Consider the following 24289-nt stretch of genomic DNA (forward strand, 5'->3'; position numbering starts at 1 on the left):
GACTGCAGCTGGCGGCCCATTTTCATCCGACCTCAGCTGGTCACTCTATCCCTGTCACATTCATCAGTGCATGATACACCAACATTGGAGGTCCCACAATGGGGTCAGGTCATGCTGGGTTCTTATCAGTGGTTCCTGAGAGAATCAGGTAACGTCTTCAGGCCTCAGTTTCCTAGGTATAAATGAGGACAATGACCACTGATAACTCATCATGTTGTTAAGAGAATTCATTGGCTCAGGCCTTAGGCTTTGCAGGTGCTCAGCAATTGCTGGTGATCCTCACTGGAGAGCATGAACCCTAGTGGACAGCTGGGGGGACGACCTGAGAATGGAATAATGGGCCCAATGGGTTGAAGCTGCCAAAGGACGAACTCACTCTCAGGCTGATACAGGCCTCGCCTGATACATGTTCCCTTCTGAGCTTAACGAGGGAGCTCGCCACACAGCAGCGCGCTCAGAGGAGGGGAGCCTGGAGGTGCACGTGGAGGAGTGTCCTGTGCGGGATGGCTGATGGTCAGACCAGCTTCCTCCGAGCCCCAGAATACATGGGTCCCCTCCCTTGGTCACAGATACCTCACAGCACCCATCCGCTTCCTTTCCCATCACAGTGACGACTGTGTAATTATTTGGTTAGTCTTCGTTCGCTGGCTGTGTCCTCCACTAGAAGGCTAGTCCCAGGAGGACAGGGACCTGCCCATGTATTCACCTCGTGTTTCTAGAGCTGAGAGGCGTGCCCGGCCCACACTGAGAGCTCAATTAATGTTGGAAGAAAAATAACTGAGGATAAGTGTGATTGAAGTGATGCTGGGCCGCAGCTCAAGGGAGGACCAACTTCCTGGAGCAGTTACCAGGAGGCAGTTTGGGCCTCAAAGATGTCACCTCTTTTAAAGCCTGGAGTCATCGGAAAACAGCAAGGGCTCTGTGGGGATGTCTCAGGGAGGCGGGGTGGCTGGCACAGTCCTCAGAGCAGGCATTTCTATACCAGATAGTCCTGCTTCAGTTGGGAGGTAAAAACCGGCTGCCTCTGGGCAAATGCCGCCAGCACATGTGTTTTCTTTCACCCTCAGAGTTTGAAATCTTTTTTGAATTAGTTTCGAACATTTTAGAATCGGAAGGATATCACACGAAAAGTCATGTTTGAAGTCAGGCGCCCTCAAAGCGCTGAGTGGCAGCTGCCCCTTTAGACGCTGCTGCCCCCTGTCCCCAGAGCTACTGGCGTTTGTGTTTCCTGGTCTTGTCAGGAAGCACCCTCTCCTCCCCACTCCAGAGTGTGTGAAAAAAACTCGAGAAATAGTCTTCTGTCATTCCTAGGATCCGGGCTGCTGCTTTGCCCTGCCTCCACCCCACATCCTTCCTGAGGGACGGCGCTTGCACAGCGGACGGAAAATCTGCACGCTATGGCAGCTGTAATTCAGAAAAGGTTTGCGGGAGAGGCTACGGGAAAGAGCTGGGAAGACTCTCCTGTCGTCATCACTTGGGGGCGTCAGAGGTTTGCCCTGGCTTTTAACATCTTCGGGGTCACAAACCTCTTTGGGAATATGAAAACGTATAGATCCTTCCCCCCCGAAAATTGCAGACACCAAGGGGTCTTTCAGACAACGGCAGGGTATTCATGGACTCCCACGGCCTTTCTCATGCCCTGATGCAGGAGGGTGATTGAATTGACGTGCTGTCCCCTCGGCTAGGGACAAGGAGTGAGAGTCAGGTCCTTCATTCATTCTCCTGTGAACCCTAGTCTGACCCCCGCCCCCCGCTCCCAGGGCGGCCTCGGCGCTCCCGGGGCGCAGGGGAGGTGGACGCGCCGCCGGGCCCCCGCCGGCGGCCTCAAAGCCCGGCCGGCGCCCCCTCCCCCGGCCCCTCCCCCCCCCCGCGCGCGAGCCGCTTCCGCGCACGTGACCGCGGCCGAGCGTCGGGCTCTGACGAGTTGCAGGGAGCCGGCTGCTCCCGGCCCGCCGTCGCTCCGGCTCTGGCTGCGGCTGCGGCTGCCGCGGCTGCTGTGCCCCGAGCCCGCCGGGCGCCGAGAGCCGGGGCCCCGCGATGGAACCGTGAGTGCAGGCCCGGGCGGCGCGTGAGTGGGTGCGGGGCGGGGGTCCCCCGGGCGCCCGGGCCCGGACTTGGGGCTCCCGCGTCCCGCTCCCGGGAGCCCTGCCGCGGGGCCCCCCCGCCCAAGTGGAGCTCGGGGCGCAGCCGGGGCTTCGTGGGGGTGACTCGGTTCAGGGGCCCCTCCACGGGCCTGCCGGCCCGGCCGGAGTTAGCAGCGGAGACGGGGTCAGGGATCCAGGGCGGGCCTTGGCCCGAGCGCATCTCAGGAAGGCCCTGCGAGGCCAGCCCTGGCCCTGCTGGTTCCCGGAGAACCGGGTGACCCCCGTCCTTCCCCAGGGCAGCTCCAAGGAGATGGCTGAGGAGTGGCTGGTCCCTCCCGGAGCCCCTGCCCGGCCTCCCCGCTGGAAAGGTGGTGACCCCGTGCCCCGGGCAGTGGCCCTGTTCATCACGTCTTACGAAAAGCGCCCTGGGCGCCCTACTGCTTTTTGTGTTGGAGCCCAGCGCCAGGTAGAGAGAGGCGCTCTCCATTGGCTTTTTGATGATTTTGCCACGCTGGGAGCCTGCTGCAGCCTCTTTAGATCTGGGGGATACCGAGGTTTATGAGTTTTACAATATGCTGACTTCGGACCTATTATTTCCGTGAAGTTCAGGGGTTTTAATGAGGAAAAACCCGTCCAGGGCCCCATGGACGCCATCCCTAAAGCTTGCTTTTGATGCAGCAGAGTCACCTGGGTGCCCCTCAGGGGACATGCGGAAAAGGAGGAGAGAATTAAAAAGAAGTTTAGCACCTGAGTTCCAGATGTGGAGAGAGGGCTGCCCGGAGGCTCTGCAGCGTGGAGGCTGGGCGGGCAGGTTCCCACAACTGAAGGCGGCCCTAAGACGGGACTGTGTGAGTTTCTCTGTGCATTTGAGGTTTTAGAGGTTTGCAGTGGACCCCTGCTGATTTCTCTGACTGTGGACATAAGAGACGCAAGATCTGAGCGTGTTGCCTGAATGCAAACACGTGTGGTGGAAGAAAGGTTTTTTTCCTCCTGCTTCCGTAGAAGTTTCTGTCTTGATCACTTTAACACAGCATAGGAAAGCGGACTTGCACAAAATGTCAGTCCCAGATGGGTGTTTTAGGGGTCTTTCTTTTAATTAAACCCTAGACGGAGATAGGCTAGCAGTACTGCCTCCGTCCAGCTCCGGGGGCGCCATTCATTTGTGGTATATGTGAAGAGCACCGCTGGGAATACTGCGTGAAATTGTGACCTTGTGGCGGAGTGACAATGTAGCATGTTTAGGAGGTCCTCGCATACCGAGTCTCCTTGGGCCCGCGCTGCACAGCAGCCGGGGTGGCGTGTGGTGGCGTGATCTCCCTAGGACGTGGAGAGGCAGAGAGTTTGAAGCCGTGTGGGTGGTAGCTGACTGCAGTCCGTGTCTCCTGCGGGAGTCCTGTGCTCTGTTACTTGACAGCCAGGTAGACCAGGCTGAGCCAGTAACTAACGGAGGAGCTGTAAAACCACAGTTTGAATGAAGGGCTTGAGTGGAGCCTTCGAATTGCTACCCCCGCGGAGGGTAGGCCATGCAGATGCTCTCCTGTTGAGCAAGGGGCCAGGGGTGTGCTTATCTGGAGGTCAGCCAGCCACCATCGTCCAGCGCTCAGAACGGCATGGACCTGCAAATCACAAAAAAGTCTTTGGCAGCCAATAAACATCCTACCAAAACAAACAAAAAAAAGCCTGAAAATCTGAAGCATGTACGGGACTTCAGTGCCTGGTAGGGTCAAAGTGCTCTTGTTGGCAGATGTGACAAGGAGTCCCGTGGCGACAAAGGTGAGAAGTGACAGGAGCGGGAAGAGAAGCCAGGAGAAGGAACGGGCTGGGGGAGATTGGAAGAGAATAGAGGGGCCTGCAGGAGCACGCCTAGGGGCCGGGGGATTCACGCAGGCCTGTTGCACTGACCTCCCTGTTCAGGTGCAGCCCAGCCTATTCTTTTCAAGAGGGCAGGAGAGATTGCCACCAAAACCAGTCGGAAAAAAAGAGTTCCCAGTTCTGAAAACTTTATGCTTAAGTTTCCTGCAAACTCCATTCCTTTTCTGATGATGCCAGGGAAGCAAGAGACGCTGAGAGTTCCTGGGGTGGTGGTGGGGGGGAGGATGGGGCAGGTCGTGTCTCAATCAGTTGCTAAACGTGACTAACAGGAACACCTGTTTGAGCTGTTCCTGCGTGGGCCCTGCGTGGCCGAGATTTCTCAGGTTCATTTGTTTCTTTGCTCTTAACTAGCATGTCCCTGCAAACTTCAATCAGGTTGCCTCTTGTGTGTGTCTTGATTGGTATTTACAGCCAGTTTTTAAAGAGTGTGTTTTACATGTCTCCTTCATCCTGGGTGCATTTAAGTGCAGAAATATGTTATTTAGACTTCTTTTCTGCAGCAGCGAAGGGGTGACACAAATGAGCACAGTGGAGTCCTGCTGTGGTTGCTGTGGCCCAGGCCTTCTGAGTGTCCTGGTGCTTGAGGAGACAGCAGACCTGGGTCAGAATCCTGTTCCTGCAGCCATAGAGTTGTTTAGGATTGCGTCCCTTCGGATAATTTTTTTTTCTGAGCCAGAAGGATCTCTAAAGCTAATGAAAGATGACATAGCGTTTACCGTGTACCAGGTACTGCTGCGGCACTTCACGTACGTCATTTCACGTAAGCCTCATAACACCCTTCCCATGAAGAAGTTTCTCTTATCCCAGTATTACAGATGAGAAAACGGGGGTGCAGAGAAGTCAAGTGCGTTTCTCCAGGTCATGGCTAGTAAGTCACAGAGGATGGAAGCCCGGGAGTGGGCTCTAGGGCCCACAGTCTTGAGGGCTATATACTCCCCTGCCTCAGTAACAGCTGGCCCTGACTGAGTGTTAGCAAGGCTCCCTTGTCATAACTCGCTTCATTGTCACAGCAGCCCTCGGCGGTGGGGTCCCTCAGTTTCCTGAATTTTACAGTTCAGGAACCAGAGGCCCCGGGAGGTGACGTTGTTCCCCCCAGGTCACCCTGCTGGTCAGTGGTGCAGGGGCCTTCCAGCCCAGGGAGTCGGCCTCCAGAGCCCAAGTTCTTAACCACAGGGCCACGCTGCCCAGCATGTGGCCGGCTTCTTTGTTCTGTTTGCAGTGGGAAGGGTAATGGATGACCTGACCAACGCGCTCCTGGCTGTGAGTCACTGGGCTTGCGGCCTGGCAGGGATACACGTGAATTCGTGGTTCCTTGAGGAGCTTAGAGCATCGTTCATTAAAATACTTTTTGAGGTCGTTGGGCCTTGAATGTTTGTATAATGGGTTTTTTGAATAACTAAAGATAATTTTTCTGTGATATATTCAAGTTGGTTGATTGAAATTTCAGAATTCCTATTCTGTTCTTCTTCTCAGAGTTTCTCCCTCTCAAACCCCACTAAATGGTGGGTTATTTAAAAAGGAAAGTTTGGTGAGGGGGCCGAAGAGTGAGGGAGTGGTGGGCCTCCTTTCCACCCCTGACCCTGTGGATTCAAATCCCACCTCTGTCTCCTGCTGACCGGGACCTCAGCAGGTGTATACTTTCCCCAGCCTCTATTTTCCCATATATAAAATGGGCTGATGATACCTGCCTCACAGGGAAGCACCTGGCTGGGTACCAAGTAGGTGCATAGGGAACACTGACTCCTCCTGCCCTTTCCTGCAGTTGGTTGGGTTCTGAACCAGAGGAGGGGACATTTTACACAGTGAATCATCAGGGATATCGGTTGGATGAAAACTGAGATTAAAAAAGGGGGCGGCAGGGGAAAAGCACAACCATTACTATTAATAACTGACAGGATCGAGTTCTTCCTCTGTGCTTACTACGCTGTCCTAAGTGTTTCATTTCTCGTCTGTGCTCCCACTGGTCCTGTGGGTGTCATTCTGCCTGTCTTTGGTTTGCAGACGAGGATGCCGACATCCTGAGAAGTTACCTGGTTGCCCAGGGAAGTCGGGGAGCCAGGATTTGAACCCAGACTTACGGGCACCAGGCCAGTGCTCTGGGCCCCGGGAGACAAATGATTTTTATACAGATTATGAGAAAAATAAAATCCTAACTAAAACTTGAGAACAGACTGAGAGATCAAAAATCCCTTTCCACTGCCCAGACTCTTAATTTTTTAATTCTAAAGTGGGAAATCTGGGTATGAGGTGAGCAAACAGCAAAATTTGTAATCCTGAAACAGTTTCAGTCTTACCTGCCTGCTGTACCGTGACTTGATGAGCTGAGACAAAATATGTAATTCTGTGGTGTCATAAAGATGTGTCAAAATTGGACAAGATCCATGATGGCATTTTTCTGGGAAAGAAGTCTTCAGATTTCAAAAAAAAAAAAAAAAAAAAAAAAAAAAACGCAACGTGATTCTGAGACCCCTGCAGCTCCCGGTGCTGTTTTCTCCTGCCCGGCTGCATGCCGGTCGTCCTGGGGGCTCCGTCAAAGGCAAAGGTTGTGGTGCTGGTGTCCTCCCATCCTGCTCTCCGCGTCGCTTAGAGACGCACCTCGAGGCGTTTTCTCACCTTCTCTGCTCACCGAGTTCTGTCCATTTCATGGTCATTCTGCTCCAGGCCCATAAAGAGGCTCATCGAGTACTCACCTCCCCTGCAGTTTCTTTCTAGTGCTGCTTTAGTAACTCCTGTGAGACCTGCGTGGGAGGGAGAGGTGCTTAGTGGGAAAAGGAGTGTTGGCTGTGGCCTGTCGGGAGTGCTCGATGGCCCTAATGGGGACACGGGCTTTCCCGCTGGCCGGCGAAGGAAGGGGCGTCTGACCAAGGGTGTGACCTCAGTGGGAGGTCAGGGGTCTGGTTTTCGATGCGTCACACTTGAGATGCCTACCAGATATCCAAGTGGAGCTGTCAAGTAGGCTTTTCATGTAAGTCCAGGGTCTGGCTGGGCTGAGATACGAATGTGGAATTGCCCGCATGTGCATTGTCTCTAAAGCCTGAAACAGGATGAGATCATCTGGGGAGTGGGAGTAGAGAAGAGAGGCCTAGAGCAGCATCATGCCAAGGAGCCCCAGTAAGGTGAAGAGGGTGCTCACCTGTGCAGAGCCCTACAGAATAAGTTTTCCAGCCATTCTCTCATGGGAATTGAAGTCTCCAAAGATTCACCTTCTTTGGAAGCCGTCTCTTGGAGGTGGTTATGAATATGCATCATGGAGGGAAGGCAGGGCTTACAGTGATTTGGATTAAAGCTGCAATTTTGGGCGTTGGCTTTCCAAGAAATGTGTTTTTAGTTTCTCTAGGAAATATGTCTGTGATATTGTAAGTTACCCATGAAAATTGAGATTAATTTAGCAGGAACCTAAGGAGTACAAGCTGGTGCCAAGGCGGCAATCTGTTCCATTGCATTTGAAAGGTCTTCCAAGGGCATGGGGGCTCCAAAGAGACCAGAATTTTCAAGTGTGTGTTTTAGATGCCTGAGTGTGGAAAGATCCATGGACCTGGAGAGGAAGACTGATGTATGGGACCCATCAAGAGAAGAAAAAGAGAGACACTGATCATGAGCTGGCAGGATTTTGTAGGAAGTCTTCCTGCCGTGGTTATCTAGGTAGAAGATTGCGTCGGCAGCTGTGCTTGACCTGGCCAGGTTGCATGGGGAAATGGGGAGCCCTTTCCCTGCTCCGTAGCATCTCATCACCAATTTGAGGGAACGACATGAACGCTTTGGAGAAAACTAACAAAAGTTGAGTCGAATAGATGTTTTCTGAATGCACACCATGTGTCTGTCTGGTGTCCATGTGGGTAGATTGATGCTTTATTTTCAGGCACTCAGCTATGTAGTGCAGGCCACACGTGTTGTAGTGGTTTAAAGGCCTGGGCAGCCATGAGAGGTGGAGAAGCGAGGGAAAGCTTCATGGAGAAGGTGGGACACACAGGTGAGCCATGAATGCTGGGTAGTCTGGACTCAGGCTTGACCACGGTGGGAAGTTTTATAGAAGTTAAGCCCTAAGCCCTGGAGTCTGACGCTTGTGTTTGAGTGCAGCCTCTGCTTTGAGATCTAGGGCAGGTCACCTACCTTGCTGAGCCTGAGCTTTGTCATCTGTGAGATGGGGCTGTTAGTAGTCCCTACCTGAGAAGGCAGCTGTGGTGGCTAAGGAGGTAGTGATTCTCGCAGGGTACATGCAGGACGGTGGGAATTTAGGGGCGGATTTGGGGGCCTCGAAGGCCATAGGAAGGCATTTGAGCTCAGTCGAGTTGCTCTCTGTGTCGGGGCAGCATGTTAACAGTGCCGTAATACCCGCACAGGAAGGCGCAGCTGGAAGGCTGCCGCAGGGGCCGAGTGGGAGGCGATGAGGGCCTGGACCGCAGGACTGGTGTGCTGGGGGTGCACAGAAGAGAGGCGTCACCTCTTCCGGGCTGGCTGTGTGGGATGAATGAGAGACGGACGTCGGAGGTGGTGACTCCCGGGTTTCCGGAGGTGGGAATGGAGAAAGGTGAGAGGCCGGAAATGGGCAGTGGAAGCAGGTTTTTCGTTTCTGTTATTTTGTTTTTTAATGGGTTCAGTCTTAAACCTATTGACCGTGACGGGATGTAGGACTCCTAAGGGAAAGTGTCTTGGGAGCCACGAGGTTTGAGTGGGGTCGGGGCAGGCAGGACGCTGGGGATGGTCCTGGAGGCGGAAGGACCGTTAACGAGGAAGCAGGAGGTCCACGGGTGTTGGAGGGCCCGCGAGGGGTCCTGACTCTGGGCTGGAGAGTTCCCAGAAGGGGATGGGCGGCTGTAGAGGAGGAGATGAGGGTGGCTCGGAGCCCGCTGGGTGCTCGGCCGCGTCTGTTTTCCGCGTCGCAGTCTGGCTTCTGCAGAGGCGCTCCTCCGGCCGGCGGCCCGATCACAGGGCGGCGTGACGGCTGTCTGCCCACGGGGACACGCCCGGCTGTGGGCTGCTTTACGTTGGCCGGGCTGTTCAGCAGGCAGGGGGCATGGGCAGCAGGCAGAGGAGCTGCCGGGGGCCGCGTCGGGGCAGGAAGCCGGAGGCGGCGAGGGGCCGGGCGAAGCCCGCGGGGGCGGCCCGGGCTGCTCTCCGTGACTCTCCGCCGCCACGGCTTCTCCAGCCGTCACGACGGCGCCCGGGCGTTCCGTGGACTGTGGTCAGCCGTGTGGGCCTGTGGTTCGTCGGGAATCGGGTGCGGTCCCCGAGGTGCCGGCGGCCTCTGGGTTCTCGGCGAACTGCGTCAGAGCTTTCGGTGACGCGTCGTGAGCAGGCCGGTGGAGACGGAGGCGTCGCCAGCTGGGTCCTGCAGTCTGGGCGCCGGCCCCCGCCCGGGACACCGGGGCTGCAGCGTCCCCCCGACGTGAGGCTGCCTGAGGTGGTGTCCTGTCGCTCGGGAGACGGGGACAGAGGGGAACGAGGCCCGTTGCCCACCCTGTCCCCAGCAAGCCCTGGTCAGCGGGGCTGCTTGTGCGGTGACATCTGCTCACGCGGGGGCTTGTTTTGCTGCCTCCGTGTCTTTTTTGTCCAGCTGGGTGAGGCTCGATTGCCGAGGCAGGAACGTATCTCATAAATTGGATTGAAGTGGAAGTTTTAAGGAAGGGGAAACGACAGACCTTTATTGAGTTCCGGAGGAGAAAACTGGAAAGATACCCTGCGTGGTCCGTGTGCTGCGGGCGTTTGGCCTTGTGCCGTCGTCTTTCTGAAGCGTCTTTCTTCGGCGCTCCTTCTCACCTGCTGAGTAGCTGGGCTTTTATAGTAAATCACTGATAATGCGTTTTGTTGGTAATGTTTTAAAAATCAAATTTTAGATGTAACTCTTCTTATTCTGTTTTCCTCTGCTTCCAAGCCCTCTGTTCTGTGCTTCCACCTCTGCTGGGGAGCCCTCGGTGCCCCTCAGAGCCCCAGGGTCACCCCGAGAGCAGCCCGGGGGAGGGCGGGCCGTGAATGACTTTGTGTAATTTTTTAAAACGACTTTCGATTTACAGGAGAGTGGCAAAGACAGCACCGAGTGTTTCTGCGCACCCTTCACGGGGCTTCCCCTCGTGTCGGTGTCCAGAACCCGTGGCACGTTTGTCAGCGCTCAGGTCGGCATCGGGGCAGTGCTGTTCACACCGGACCGTGTTTGCACGTCCCCAGCATCTAGTCCGTTTAGCTTCATGCACTGTTGCTCCACGTGGAGATGCGCAGCTACGAGGAAGTCTTCCCTCTGCAGGGTGTGCTGAGGCCTCTCATGGGAGGGGGAGGAGGGGACAGGGAAGCGACACGGGAGCCCTTCCTCGTGCCAGCCCTGCACCCCACCCGGCTTCCACAGAGGCCCTCGTGGGGTGGGGGGGCGGGGTCCGCTCGCTTCCGTCCTGTTTCCCAGAGCCTCCTTCCGGCAGCGCCGGGACCGCCAAGGGCAGAGCTGTGGCATCTTGGGCAAGAGTCCTGCCGTCTCTAGACCTCGGGCTCCCCGTGTGCAAATCCAAGGAGCCAGACTTCCTCCCTGACGCGATTTCTGGCTCTAATAGTGTAAGGCTTTCGGGCCTCTTAGGATCTTTAGGGTCTAAAATCTGAGTTGGGATCAGGCCACTTAATTCACGAGCTCTCACTCCCCACGCACAGCGGGGTCATTGGTGGTCCAGCCTTCAGACCTGAGTCCCAGAGGAAAAGACACTGGTTCCTTTATTTCTTCGCTGGTCCCGTCACCCAGTGAAGCACGGGGATGCGGATCTGAAAGTTCACTCACCGGGGCCTGGCAGGAAAGCGCTGACTCAGTGTCAGCAAAGCCACGTCAGAGAGACTTAGGGCCACCTTTGCCCTGAGATGCCGCCCAGCTGGTTTCCAGCTCGGGACTGGCTGCCTTGGTGTAAGGGAGAGGGTGTGTGTGTGCACACGGCCGTGAACTTGATACCGCAAGAGCAAACAGCCTTCCCTCCCTTTCCGGTTCAGAGGCCTATTCTCCCCCTCCCGGTGGGGGGCTGTTGTCACCTTCCTGAGAGGCAGGCACGAGAAACTCCTCCTGCCCGCTCAGCTCCCCAGACCAGGAAGCGCTGGGCACGGAAGAGGAGGTCAGGAGCAAAGCAAGACAGAACACCCCCCTGGCTCTCATCTCTCGGGGTTCTGGGTCTCCTCGGCGGGCTACAGGTGGGGGCCGGCCTCCCCTTTGTCTCGGGGGAATCGGAGCTGGGCCTGCGCCTGCGTTCCAGCCTGTCTGGGGCTGCCTGTAGGGGCAGCGTTGAGGACCTGCCGCTCTCCAGCGTTTATGTCTGTCCTTCACAGACCTCCCTTCTGTTTCCCGGCTCCTGGTGTAGGGAGTTCTAAAAGACAAGTGAGACCTACCCTACCACCATTTTCTTCTGACCAAAGAAGGAAGTAGGGATGAGTAGGAGGGAGCCGATGCTAGGGTGTTAGGACGCATCCTCTGCATTGCTTTCATATCGGTGTCACTCGCAGAAAACCGCGGCAGCTTGCTGAGTTGCATCAAAAGCCGACCCCGGGCTTCCCTGGTGGCGCAGTGGTTGGGAGTCCGCCTGCCGATGCAGGGGACACGGGTTCGTGCCCTGGTCTGGGAAGATCCCACATGCCGTGGAGCGGCTGGGCCCGTGAGCCATGGCCGCTGAGCCTGCGCGTCCAGAGCCCGTGCTCCACAACAGGAGAGGCCACAACACTGAGAGGCCCGCATATAGCAAAAAAAAAAAAAAAAAAAAAAAAAAAAAAAAAAAAAAAAAAAGCCGACCCCAAGTGAAGGCCAGGCTGAGCTTCACCACGACGGGTGAGGCCAGTGACGGGGGGAGCCCTGGACAGGAAACACAAAGCTGGGGGCTGGCGGGAAGATCGGCTAGGACATACGATTCCGGGGCGCCTGGAACCCCCAGTCTGGGCTTGACTGTGGCCTCTGCGTGTGAGGAGTTAGGGTCCTCCCTGCGCCTGGACTCTGCTCTAGCTGCTGAAAACAGGGGTGTGGAGGGGTTCAGCCCCACTCTGGGGCCTGGCGAACGTGCCCTGAGTGGGCTTTGAAGCGCCTTCTCCTGCCACGAGGGTGGGGTTTGCCTGGCCCCCTGCGGCACGGGGTGCCAGGCCCAGAACATACCAGAATGGCCCCCACCCCAGCAGTGGTCACTGAGGTTATTTAGGTGGTTTCGTCAGCCGAGTCACCTGGCTTGAGAATAGGTCCTCTTCTGAGGCGAGGGCTCGCAGGTGGGGGAGGCCCTCGCCTCGCCGCGCCTCACCCCGGCTTCTCCCCGCAGGCTGGCGCCCATGCGGCTGTACACGCTCTCCAAGCGCCACTTCGTCCTCGTGTTCGTCGTCTTCTTCGTCTGTTTCGGCCTGACCGTCTTCGTGGGGATCAGAGGTGAGCAGCAGTTTTCCATTTGTTTCTTTAATTGAAGTGAAGTCGACGTACAATGTTGTGTTAGTTTCCACTGTACAGCAAAGTTATTCAGTTATACCTATTATATGTTCTTTTTCATATTCTTCTCCATTATGGTTTATTACAGGATACTGAATATAGTTCCCTGTGCTGTACAGTAGGACTTCGTTGTTTATCCATTTTATATGTAATAGTTTGCATCTGCTAATCCCAAACTCCCAATCCAACCCTCTCACGCCTCCTCTCCACCTTGGCAACCACAAGTCTGTTCTCTGTTTGCGACTGTTTCTGTTTTGTAAGTAAGTTCATTTGTGTTATATGTTAGATTCCACATATAAGTGATAGCATATGGTCGTTGTCTTTCTCTTTCTGACTTCATTTAGTATGATAAGCTCTAGGTCCATCCATGTAGCTGCAAATGGCATTATTTCATTCTTTTTTATGGCTGAGTAGTATTCCATTGTATGTATGTTCCACATCTTCTTTATCCATTCATCTGTCATTGGACATTTAGGTTGTTTCCATGTCCTGGCTATTGTAAATAGTGCTGCTATGAACATAGGGGTGCATATATCTTTTTGAATTATAGTGTTGTCCGGATATAAGCATATAGGAGTGGGATTGCTGGATCATAGGACAACTCTATTTTTAGTTTTTGAGAAACCTCCGTACTGTTCTCCATAGTGGCTGCACCAATTTACATTCCCACCAACAGTGTAGGTTCCCTTTTCTCCACACCCTCTCCAGCATTTATTTGTAGATTTTTTAAATGATGGCCATTCTGACTGGTGTGAAGTGGTACATCACTGTAGTTTTTTTTGCTTGTTTTTTATAAATTTATTTATTTATTTTTGGGTGTGTTGGGTCTTCGTTTCTGTGCGAGGGCTTTCTCTAGTTGCGGCGAGCGGGGGCCACTCTTCATCGCGGTGCGTGGGCCTCTCACTGTCGCGGCCTCTCTTGTTGTGGAGCACAGGCTCCAGACGCGCAGGCTCAGTAGTTGTGGTTCATGGGCCTAGTTGCTCCGTGGTATGTGGAATCTTCCCGGACCAGGGCTCGAACCCGTGTCCCCTGCATTGGCAGGCAGATTCTCAACCACTGTGCCACCAGGAAAGCCCCACATCACTGTAGTTTTGATGTTCATTTCTCTAATAATTAGCAATGTTGAGCATCTTTTCATGTGCCTATTGGCCATCTCTATGTCTTCTTTGGAGAAATGTCTATGTAAGTCTTGTGCCCATTTATTGATTGGGGTTTTTTTTTTGTTGTTATTGAGTTGTATGAACTGTTTGTATATTTTGGAAATTAAGACCTTGTCAATCACATCATTTGCAAATATTTTCTCCTAGTTCATAGGTTGTCTTTTCATTTTGTTTATGGTTTCCTTTGCTATGCAAAAGCTTATAAGTTTAATCAGGTCCCATTTGTTTATTTTTTATTTTATTTCTATTGCCTAGGGAGACTGACCTAAGAAAACATTGCTACAATTTATGTCAGAGAATGTTTTGCCTATATTCTCTTCTAGGAGCTTTATGGTGTCATGTCTTATATTTAAGTCTTTAAGGCATTTTGAATTTATTTTTGTGTATGGTTTGAGGGTATGTTCTAACTTTATTGATTTACATGCAGCTGTCCAACTTTCCCAGCACCACTTGCTGAATAGACTGTCTTTTCTCCATTGTATGTACTTGCCTCCCTTGTCAAAGATCAATTGACCATAGGTGTATGGGTTTATTTTTGGGATCTTTATTCTGTCCCATTGATCCATATGTCTGTTTTTGTGCCAATACCATGCTATTTTGATTACTGTAGCTTTATAGTATTGTCTGACGTCTGGGAGGGTTATGCCACCAGCTTTCTTCTTTTTCCTCAGGATTGCTTTGGCAATTCTGGGTCTTTTATGGTTCCATGTAAATTTTAGGATTATTTGTCCTAGTTCTGTGAAAAATGTTATGGGTAATTTGATAGGGATAGCATTAAATCAGTGGATTGCTTTGAGTAGTATGGCCATGTTAACAATATTAATTCTCCTAATCCAAGAACATGGGATATTTTTCCACTTCTTTAAATCATCTTCAGTTTCCTTTATCAGTGTTTATAGCTCTCAGGGTACAAGTCTTTTACCTCCTTCGTCAGGTTTATTCCTGAGTATTTTTTAATTAATTAATTAATTAATTTTTATTTTACTTTTGGCTACATTGGGTCCTCATTGCTGCACGTGGGCTTTCTCTAGTTGTGGTGAGCGAGGGCTACTCTTCGTTGTGGTGTGCGGGCTTCTCATTGGGGTGGCTTCTCTTGTTGTGGAGCCCGGGCTCTAGGCGTGCGGACTTCAGTAGTTGTGGCACACGGGCTCAGTAGTTGTGGCTCGAGGGCTCTAGAGTGCAGGTTCTGTAGTTGTGGCGCATGGGCTTATGCAGGTTCTGTAGTTGTGGCGCATGGGCTTAGTTGCTCCACAGCATGTCGGATCTTCCTGGAGCAGGGATCGAACCCGTGTCCCCTGCATTGGCAGGCGGATTCTTAACCACTGCGCCACCAGGGAAATCCTGTATTTTATTTTTTTGATGTGATTTTAAAAGGGATTTTTTTTTTTACTTTCTCTTCTGATATTTTATTGTTAGTGTAAATAAATGCAACCAATTTCTGTATGTTAATCTTGTATCCTGCTACCTTGCTGAATTCGTTTATCAGTTCTAATAGTTTTTGTGTGGATTCTTTGGGGTTTTCTATAAATAGCATTATGTCATCTTCATATAATGACAGTTTTACCTCTTCCCTTCCAATTTGGATACACTTTATTTCTTTTTCTTGTCCAGTTGCTGTGGCTAGGACTTCCAGTACTCTGTTGAATAGAGGTGGTGAGTGTGTGCCTCCTTGTCTTGCTCCAGATTTTAGCGGGAAGGCTTTCAGCTTTTCACTGTTGAGTATTATGTTGGTTGTGGGTTTGTCATAAATAACTTTTATTATGTTGAGACAGGTTCCCTCTTTACCCACTTTGATAAGAGTTTTTTATCATGAATGGATGTTGAATTTTATCAAATGCTTTTTCTGCATCTGTTGAGATGATCGTGTGGTTTTCGTCTTTTGTTGCTGTGCAGTATCACATTGATTGATTTGTGTATGTTGAGCCATCCTTGTTACCCTGGGATGAATCTCACTTGGTCATAGTGTATGATCTTTTTTATATGTTGTTGGATTTGGTTTGCTAATATTTTGTTGAGAATTTTTTCATCTTTATTCATCAAAGATATTGGCCTGTAATTTTCTTTTTTGGTGGTGTCTTTGTCCGGTTTTGGTATCAGGGTGCTGGTGTCTTCATAGAATGACTTTGGGACTGTTCCCTGAGGTGAGGCACAGTTTTTGACCATCTTATCGTTTATGGTTACCTTGGTGCAGTGCCATTCAGCCCGGCCCAGCTGTACCCACTTGCTCTCACCCCCTAACGGCCCCATCATGGAGGGTGGCACACGGAGGAGTGACCCTGGTCCTGCCCTGCAGAGCAGCCAGGGCCTACACTCAGCTTGGCAGCGCCAGGCGGCCTTGACCATGTACCTTGTGTTGGAAGAGTCTGTTGGGTTCCAGGCCCCGCCTGGGTGCTGGGGAATCCAGAACGTGCTGGCTGATTGGGGAGCCGGGCCGTATAAATGGTTCCAGTGCAGCAGATTCTGGGGAGGGAGGGAGATAGCGGTGAACAGGGACGGGGAAGGCCGCTGAGGAGCAGGGAGGCTGCTGTGGCGACACCCAGAGCAGGAGGGAGCCTGCAGGTGCAGTTTGAGGGGAAGAGCCACCCATCACCATCTGAGCTTCGAAAGTGCCTCTGAAATCACCCAGTCCAGCCCCCTTTCACACAGATGGGAAATGGAGAACCAAAGTCAGGTTTCCAGAAACCCAGGTCTCTTCAGTCCAGGGGTAAGAGATCAGGAGCCTGCTTAGGCTGTTCCTCCTGCCCTCCTAAATACCCTTTTCAGTGAGGGTAGTTTATTTAACTACAGCACTTAACATTAACGTGTGAAAGACAGTTGGGCTTAACCTGTCCCAGAGGCAGTTGTGCCTCAAAAGGCTGGTTTCTTTTTTTTTTTTTTTTTTGGCCACGCCGTGCGGCATGTGGGATCCTAGTTCCCCGACCAGGGATCGAACCCGTGCCCCCTGCAGTGGAAGCGCGGAGTCTCAACCCCTGGACCGCCAGGGAAGTCCCAAAAGGCTGGTTTCTTGACCTGAACTGAAGCTTAGGTAGTGAATGGGCTGAGGAAGCTGGGGGAGAGGGTGGTTATTTAGGTGCCATTTGTCTCCTGCTGATGAAGATGAGGATGGTGACAACAGCAGTTGTGTCCAGCCTCTTCTTTTTCTCCCCGTGAATTCACCAAGGAATCCCAATTACATGAGTCACAGCACGAGACACCTCGGTTATCTTACTTGATTTTCACAACTGTCCGTTAAGATTGGTAGGGGAGGCTTTAGTATTCTCCTGGGTCTCCAGTCTCACAGCACTTCAGCCCACTCTTGTTTCCTTAAGCACCAACATCCATGATTATATGAAACCTTCTCCACTCTTGCAGAAATGAAAAGTGTTGCACCAAGGCTGAGATGAAAAAGACCACGTCAGGATTTCCATCTCCGTTTCCTTCTGTAGAGCAGTAGCGTTAGCAGGTTCTCCAGAGAAACAGACCAATATGTATATATGGAACAGAACCAGATCTGTTTATATAGATTCAGGTATATAGTTGTTTTTTTTTTTTTTGCGGTATGCGGGCCTCTCACTGCTGTGGCCTCTCCCGCTGCGGAGCACAGGCTCCGGACGCGCAGGCTCAGTGGCCATGGCTCACGGGCCCAGACGCTCCGCGGCATGTGGGATCTTTCTGGACCGGGGCACGAACCCGTGTCCCCTGCATCGGCAGGCGGACTCTCAACCATTGCGCCACCAGGGAAGCCCAGGTATATAGTTTTATTGTAAGGAATTGGCTCACGTGATTCCGGACACTGAGAAGTCCCCAGATCTGCATTCAGCAAGCTGGAGACCCAGGATTGCTAGTGGTGTAAGTTCCGTTCTGAGCCCAAGTCCATCCAAACGCAGGAGAAGACTGATGTCGCAGCTTGAAGACAGGGAAGGAGAGCAAATTCTTCCTCGCTCACTCAGCCTTTTTGCTGTATTCAGGCCTTCAGTGAATTGGCTGAGGCCTACCCACACTGGGGAGGGAAGCCCGCTTTACTCAACTACCCATTCAAATGTTCATCTCATCCAGAAACCTTCAGTGCACAATTAGAATAATGTTCAACCAGATATCTGGGCACATAAACCTCACAGATCCACCCCCTGTCAACTTGGCATCCGTGCACGTCTCCTTAAACCATAGCTGATCTCCAAATAAAGACAATAACAAGGTCATTGTTCCTTCTGACGTGATAACAACTACCCTGCATATAACCCAGAACTCACGGCCCCTTCCGCAGGAGAGCAGGTAGGGTCCTTGAGTGATGTTTATTCTTCTTCGTATCCGGTAACTTAAATACTGTGATATAAAGTCAATAATACAGCTTCTCTTACTTGATAAGGGAATAAGAGAGGGAAGAAAACAAAGGTATTTGCTTAGTGTATGTATTTATGCACACAAACATACTCATGACAAAGTAAGGAGGAAATATTCATGACAGTTAAAGTCCTTGTGCCTGTAACTAGTCAGGTGGTCATAGCTGCTATTTATAACTACCTTATTCCATGACCTGTTCCACATTTCATTTGCCTTCAGCAAGCACCTCCGCTGGTCGTGGTCCTTTACCTGGTGGGATGACCCAAACCTTCACTCCTGAAGAGTCTGGGCCGTTAGTGTTCCTGCCTGAATTGGGTTGTTGTAGTTCTCCATTGACCTCAATCCCAGGGCCTGGTAATACTGAGAGATGCCCTAAGCGATCTCCTTAGATGTACTCCTCCCTGCCTCCAGCGTGGAGTAGGGGTCAGGGCAGTCACCCCGGCCCGCACAGGAACCCCCTCCTTTGTCTGTCGACTCCAAGCCGTGAGGAGCTCACGGTAGCCAGGTGGCGGTGTTAATTCCAGTGCAGTGTCTCCAGGTGGAAGCATTCCTCCCTGTGGAACTCAGACCTCTAGGCCAGCAGAGCGTCGGGCTGTGGGAGCAGCAAGCAGAAATTTTGCTAGTGGGTCGCCTGGGGTAATAGTGGTGCCATGCCCATTTCCACCCCTGGATTCCTGGACCTGTGTATACTGGCTATGGGAGAATTGGCTCCACGTAATTGGACACCAAATCCATACCCGGAGTGTCTGTTGCAGTCAGGACAGGACACTGCCCCTTCCACGATGGAAGTGGTCCAGTGTGATCAGCCTGCCGCCAGGTCGCTGGCTGATGGCCGTGGGGAAGGGTGTGATGCCGGTCTCAGTGCTGATCTCTGCTGCTGGCAGGTTGGGCACTCGGTGGTGGCCGTAGCCAGGTCGGCCTTGGTGAGTGACGTCCACGTTGCCCAGCCCATGTGTCACCTCCATCCCTGCCGCCGTGGCCCCTTTGTTCACGAGCCCATTAGGCGATGACGGGTGGATACCGATCCACAGAATGGATCATTCTCTCCATGTGATAGTTAGGATCCTCTGCTGCTGAGGTCACCCTGTGGTGAGGTCACCCTTTGGTGAGGTCACCCTTTGGCGAGCATTCACATGGGACACAAACATCTTCACCTTTTTTGCCCATTCATAGAGGTTTAGCCACATACTTCTTCCCCAGATTTCTTTGTCACCAGTTTGCCAATCACGTTGCTTCAGAGTATCTGACCATCCAGCAAACCAGTGGCCACAGCCCAAGAACCGGTAAACGGCTGCACATCAGGCCATTTCTCCTTCCGAGCAACGTGAGCAGCCAGGTGCAGTGCTCCAGGTTCTGCCCACTGCAGGGATTTCCGTCACCTTGTCCTTCAGGGGTGTCCACGGAGGGGCTGTGGCTCTGCAGCTGTCCACTGGGGGGCGGCGTCCGCACATTGTGCAGAGCCCAGGCCCCGTCTTCTCTTCCCTGGACGCTCATCGCGGGGAGCTCCCCGTGGGGCCGTAGGTGTGGGCTGGGAGGAGAAGGCAGTGTCGCGGGAGTGGGGGCCGCGGCATTTGGCCACTTCCTCGTGTGACTTGAGCCTTCCAAGGGCCTGCTCAGGCGGATCACGTATGTAGCGCTTCCATTCGATGGTGGAGTGCACGCCCGGCTTTATGGCTGATGGATCAGGTAACACCCAGGTCCTGATGGGCAGCTCAGGTCACATGGTGACTTGTTGGTCCGTGGTTAAGCGTTCAGTCTGTGTCAGGCCAAGAGCTGTTTCTCAAAAGGAGAGTGGTTGTCTGTGGAGGACGGCAGGGCTTCGCTCCGAAACCCTCAGGGCGTGTGCTGAGATTCATCCACCAGAGGCTCCAGACAGCCTCCCTTTCTGCCGCTGGTGCTTCAGGCACCAGTGGATCTGCCGGATCACGTGACCCGAGCGGAGAACAGCTCCCATGGTGGCCTGACCCGTGAGGAGCCTCCTCTTGTTCTGGGCCCCACTCAAAACCGGCAGCTTTTCGGGTCACTAGGTAGATAGGCCAGAGTGTCACACCCAGAGTAGGAGCACGTTGCCTCCGAAATCCAAAAGGGGCCCACTAGGCGTTGTATCTCCATTTTGGTTGTAGGAGGGACCAGATACAGCAACTTATCTCTCACCTCAGAAGGGATCTCTCGACATGGCTCTCACCACTGGACCCCTAGCAATTTCACTGAGGTAGAAGGCACATGCATCTTAATTGGATTTATTTCCCACCCTCTGACTCCAAATGTTTTACCAGTAAGTGCAGAGTAGCTGCTACTTTTTGCTCAGTAGGTCCAGTCAGCATGATCTCATCAATGTAATGGGCCAGTGTGATGGCGTGTGGAAGGGAAAGATGATGGAGATCTCTGTGAGCTAAATCGTGACATGGGGCTGGAGAGTTGATACAGCTTGAGGTAGCGCAGCAAAGGAGTAGTGCTGGCCTTGACAGTGGGAAGCAAACTGCTTCTGGTGGGCCTTACTGTCAGGGATGGAGAGAGGGGCGTTTGCCTGACCGGTAGCTGCATCTCAGGCACCAGAGGATGTGTGGATTTGCTCAAGCAGTGGATCCCCATCTGGTACAGCAGCCTCAACTGGAATCACCACCTGGTTAAGCTTCTGCACAGGCCAAATAGGTGAGTTGAATGGGGATGTGGTGGGCATCTTTCAAGCCCTTGATGGTAGCACTAGTGTCTGCAATCCCTCCAGGAATGCGATATTGTTTTGGTTTAGTATTTTCATAGGTAGAGGCAGTTCTAGTGCTTTTTCCACCATAATAGCCCTCACTGCACAAGTCAGGGAACCAATGTGGCGGTCTGACAGCTGCTGAGTATTTCGATTCAAATTATGCATTCTGGGGGCTTCCCTGGTGGCGCAGTGGTTGAGAGTCCACCTGCCGATGCAGGGGACGCGGGTTCATGCCCCGGTCCGGGAAGATCCCACATGCCGCGGAGCAGCTGGGCCCGTGAGCCATGGCCGCTGAGCCTGCGCGTCCGAGCCTGTGCTCCGCAACGGGAGAGGCCACAACAGTGAGAGGCCCGCGTACCGCAAAAAAAAAAAAAAATTATGCATTCTGGAACTGGGGAATTAACCATAGGATGGGTTTGGGGACCTACTGCGCCCATTGTGACACATACCTGAGCTAAAACCCCACTGATTATCTGGGCTCCATAGGTCCCTGCTACGGTAGACCACAGTGATGTTTCGGATCTCCTGAAATTAGTGTCAGTTCAGAGCCAGTGTCCGGTAGTTCCGTAAACGTCTGATCTTTTTCCCTTGATGCATTTGTCCTGGTAAAAGGCTATAGGTTTCTTTGGGCGAATGATTAACAGTATAAATGCTTGGCAGTGTACTGGGGTTCTTTCTTAAGGGGACCCAACCTTCCCTTTTTTCAAGGACCTTTGGGTCTGTAAACTGGCTCAAATCTGGAAACTACTGATGAGTTGTCATTCTCTGTTTTTATGATACAGGTTAGGCTGTTGTTCACTTGATCTAGAACTTTCCTGCTTATGCAGATCAAGTAATGATTTGGTAGGCTTCCTGTGTCTTTCACTTCTAGGGACCCCATGAGCAGCTAGCTAACGCCGTAGGTCTGCAGGGACTGGGCTCTTCTGACCGCTGCTGTGCCTCTGCAGCCTGTTACGTGAGCTCACTCGCCTCATCTTACACGGCCCCGCCACTGCTGGGATCCACTTATTCCCACTGCATGCTGTTTTCCCGACTCAGGGACCATAGTTGCCACGGTAAGGCCTCGCCTGCAGAGAGGGCAGTCATAGAGCTCTTTAAGGATGCTCGGGTCTCCCCGCACAACTTTATTTCTCACAGCAGTGGTGGAAGGTGTGTCTTCTGGAATCTCCCAGTAGGTCTTAAACGACAGAGCCACCCTAGCAATGCAGCTCCCTAAGCCTCTGGTTCCCCTCCTCTGCGTTACACCTGGGCAGGTGCAGCGTTTCTAATTCACTCACCGGGAACCACCTTTTGGTCCACGTTTTAGCCAACCACCCAATCAGACTGTTAGAGTCCTTTCCGACTACCTGAGCTACAACTTTCCATGCAGAATCTCTTTTTAGTGAGCCCACATCCGTAAGTTTGGCCTGAGACAACTTTATGTTCCTTCCACCATTATCCCATACGTGTTCCCTGGGCTTCTGTCTGTATAAATCAGAAGACTCGGGCTTCCCTGGTGGCGCAGTGGTTGAGAGTCCACCTGCCGATGCAGGGGACACGGGTTCGTGCCCCAGTCCGGGAGGATCCCACATGCCGCGGGGCGGCTAGGCCCGTGAGCCATGGCCACTGAGCCTGCATGTCCAGAGCCTGTGCTCTGCAACGGGAGAGGCCACAACAGTGAGAGGCCCGCGTACCACAGGAGAAAAAAAAAAAAAATCAGAAGACTCCAGTAGTTCTTTTGGAGTGTAGCACATGTCCTCATGGGTCACGTGCCTCACCGCTGGGCCTGCTGGGATGTGAGTCTAGTTATAGATCTAGAGGTGAAGAGGGGTGGGGGGCGGGTCCTGAGGAGGATCAGCATCGTCCTGCACGGCAGCTGCCATTACTGATTCCTTAGGTGATGCAGGGCTAATCCCACAGAAGGAGGTGGGAAGGCCACTTCCACCGGGAATGGGGAGAACTTCCACTGGGAAAGGACTCGTGAGAATTTAGCAGCCCAGTGTCCCCAGCTTCGTCAGTATCTTCCTGCACGTCCCCGGAACAGGATCCCATTCTCTCCCAGTCAGTGCAGTCACTTTAGCATCAAGACACCCTGCGAGGCTGGGAGTTCAGTGGTGTAATTCCGCCAGTTGCTGGATGAGATTCCGGTTTGATTTTCAGCACTCTCAGTGCTGTGGCCACAGGAAATAAGGGTCTCCTCCAGGGCACACATAGACGCTTTCAGGTCGTGGGTGTGGCACTTGAGCTGGGAATGCAAATCCCTGAGCTCATCCTTTTCTTTCACCACTTTGTCCAGTGACCTTAGGAGCAACCAGCAAGCCTCATGATGTTTGTTAGTTTTCCAAGAATGTTCTAAGGTATTGTAAAGAGAGTCACTTACCTCCTTGCTTCTCATAATAAATGGTTGATTAGGAGCATCTAATGGGAATATTTTGCATATGTTCATGAACTATCAGTGCCCTCTTTACTACCGAACATATAGTCATTAGCACCTTTAATCAGGTCAGAGAACCAATTCCAGAAACCCCAGAACCAGCATAGAATACTCACCCTTGACATGCGGTTCCTCTAGAACCACTCTTGGTACCAAAATCTGTGTTAGTCTGGGTTCTCCAGAGAAACTGAACCGATAGGAGATACAGAGAGAGAGATGGCGGTGGGGGGTGGATGAGAGAGAGAGATTTTATTATAAGTGTCTCACATGATTACGGAGGCCGAGAAGCGGCACGGTTTGCAGTCGGCAAGCTGGAGCCCCAGGAAAGCCGATGGTGTAAGCGTTCCTGCGTCTGAAGACAGGTGAAGACTGGTGTACCAGCTTGAAGACCGAGAGCCCCGAGGAAGAGAGCGAATTCTCCCTTACTCAGCCTTGTGCTCTGTTCAGGCCTTCGGTGATTTGGATGAGGCCCACCCACATTGGGAGGAAGTGTGCTTTACTTAGTCTACTGATTCAAGAGGCGGTCTCGTCCAGCAACACCCTCACAGACGCACCCAGCGTGATGTGTAGCCAGTTACCTGGGCGCCGTGTGGCCCAGTCGAGTAGACACACAAGTCCTCTGCCCCTAGTTACTTTCCATAGTAAGGTTGTTAGGAGTTCAGAGTTCAGAGCGCCCAAGGGACCACTGGGTCAGTCACCTCGTTTTGCAGATGAGGAAATGAGGTCCAGAAAGCCTGTTCGCTGAGACCCGAGTCTAGACTTTCCTGACTCCCAGTTCTTAGTTCTTCCTGAGAAGCCAGGCTGCCTTACTTCCTGGGACAGGAGTGCACTCCGATTGTGAATCCGTTGGAAATAAGCCTTTCTGGGACGTCCCTGGTGGCGCAGTGGTTAAGAATCCACCTGCCAATGCAGGGGACATGGGTTCGAGCCCCGGTCCGGGAAGTTGCCACATGCCGCAGAGCAACTAAGCCCGTGCGCCACAACTACTGAGCCTGTGCACTAGAGGCTGCGAGCCACAACTACTGAGCCTGCGCTCTAGAGCCCGCGGGCCACAACTACTGAGCCTGCGTGCCACAACTACTGAAGCCCACGCACCTAGAGCCCGTGCTCCACAGCAACAGAAGCCACCGCAATGAGAAGCCCACGTACCGCAGTGAGGAGTAGCCCCCTCTCGCTGAAACTAGAGAAAACCCGCGCGCAGCAACGAAGACCCAACGCAGCCAAAAATAAATGAATAAATAAATAAATATTAAAAAAAAAAAAGAATAAGCCTCTCTGTGGGTGCACGCCTCCTTCCTACGCACAGACATCTCTGCTCAG

At 52.7% G+C, this 24289-nt stretch overlaps 1 protein-coding gene across 2 annotated transcripts in view; it reads left to right on the plus strand.

Moving 5' to 3' along the window:
- Positions 1 to 24289, plus strand: part of TMEM181 (transmembrane protein 181) — a gene marked incomplete at both ends in the record, with an annotated part of 70075 nt that overhangs the window by 20229 nt on the left and 25557 nt on the right. For both annotated transcript variants that reach the window (XM_079716908.1, XM_079716909.1), the window contains one exon: positions 12212 to 12315. In XM_079716908.1, the coding sequence (XP_079573034.1) occupies positions 12212 to 12315 (104 nt within the window). The remainder of the gene's footprint in view (positions 1 to 12211; positions 12316 to 24289) is intronic.

Source organism: Hyperoodon ampullatus (genome assembly GCF_949752795.1).
Source record: "Hyperoodon ampullatus genome assembly, chromosome: 12".
NCBI classification, from domain to species: Eukaryota; Metazoa; Chordata; class Mammalia; order Artiodactyla; family Ziphiidae; genus Hyperoodon; species Hyperoodon ampullatus.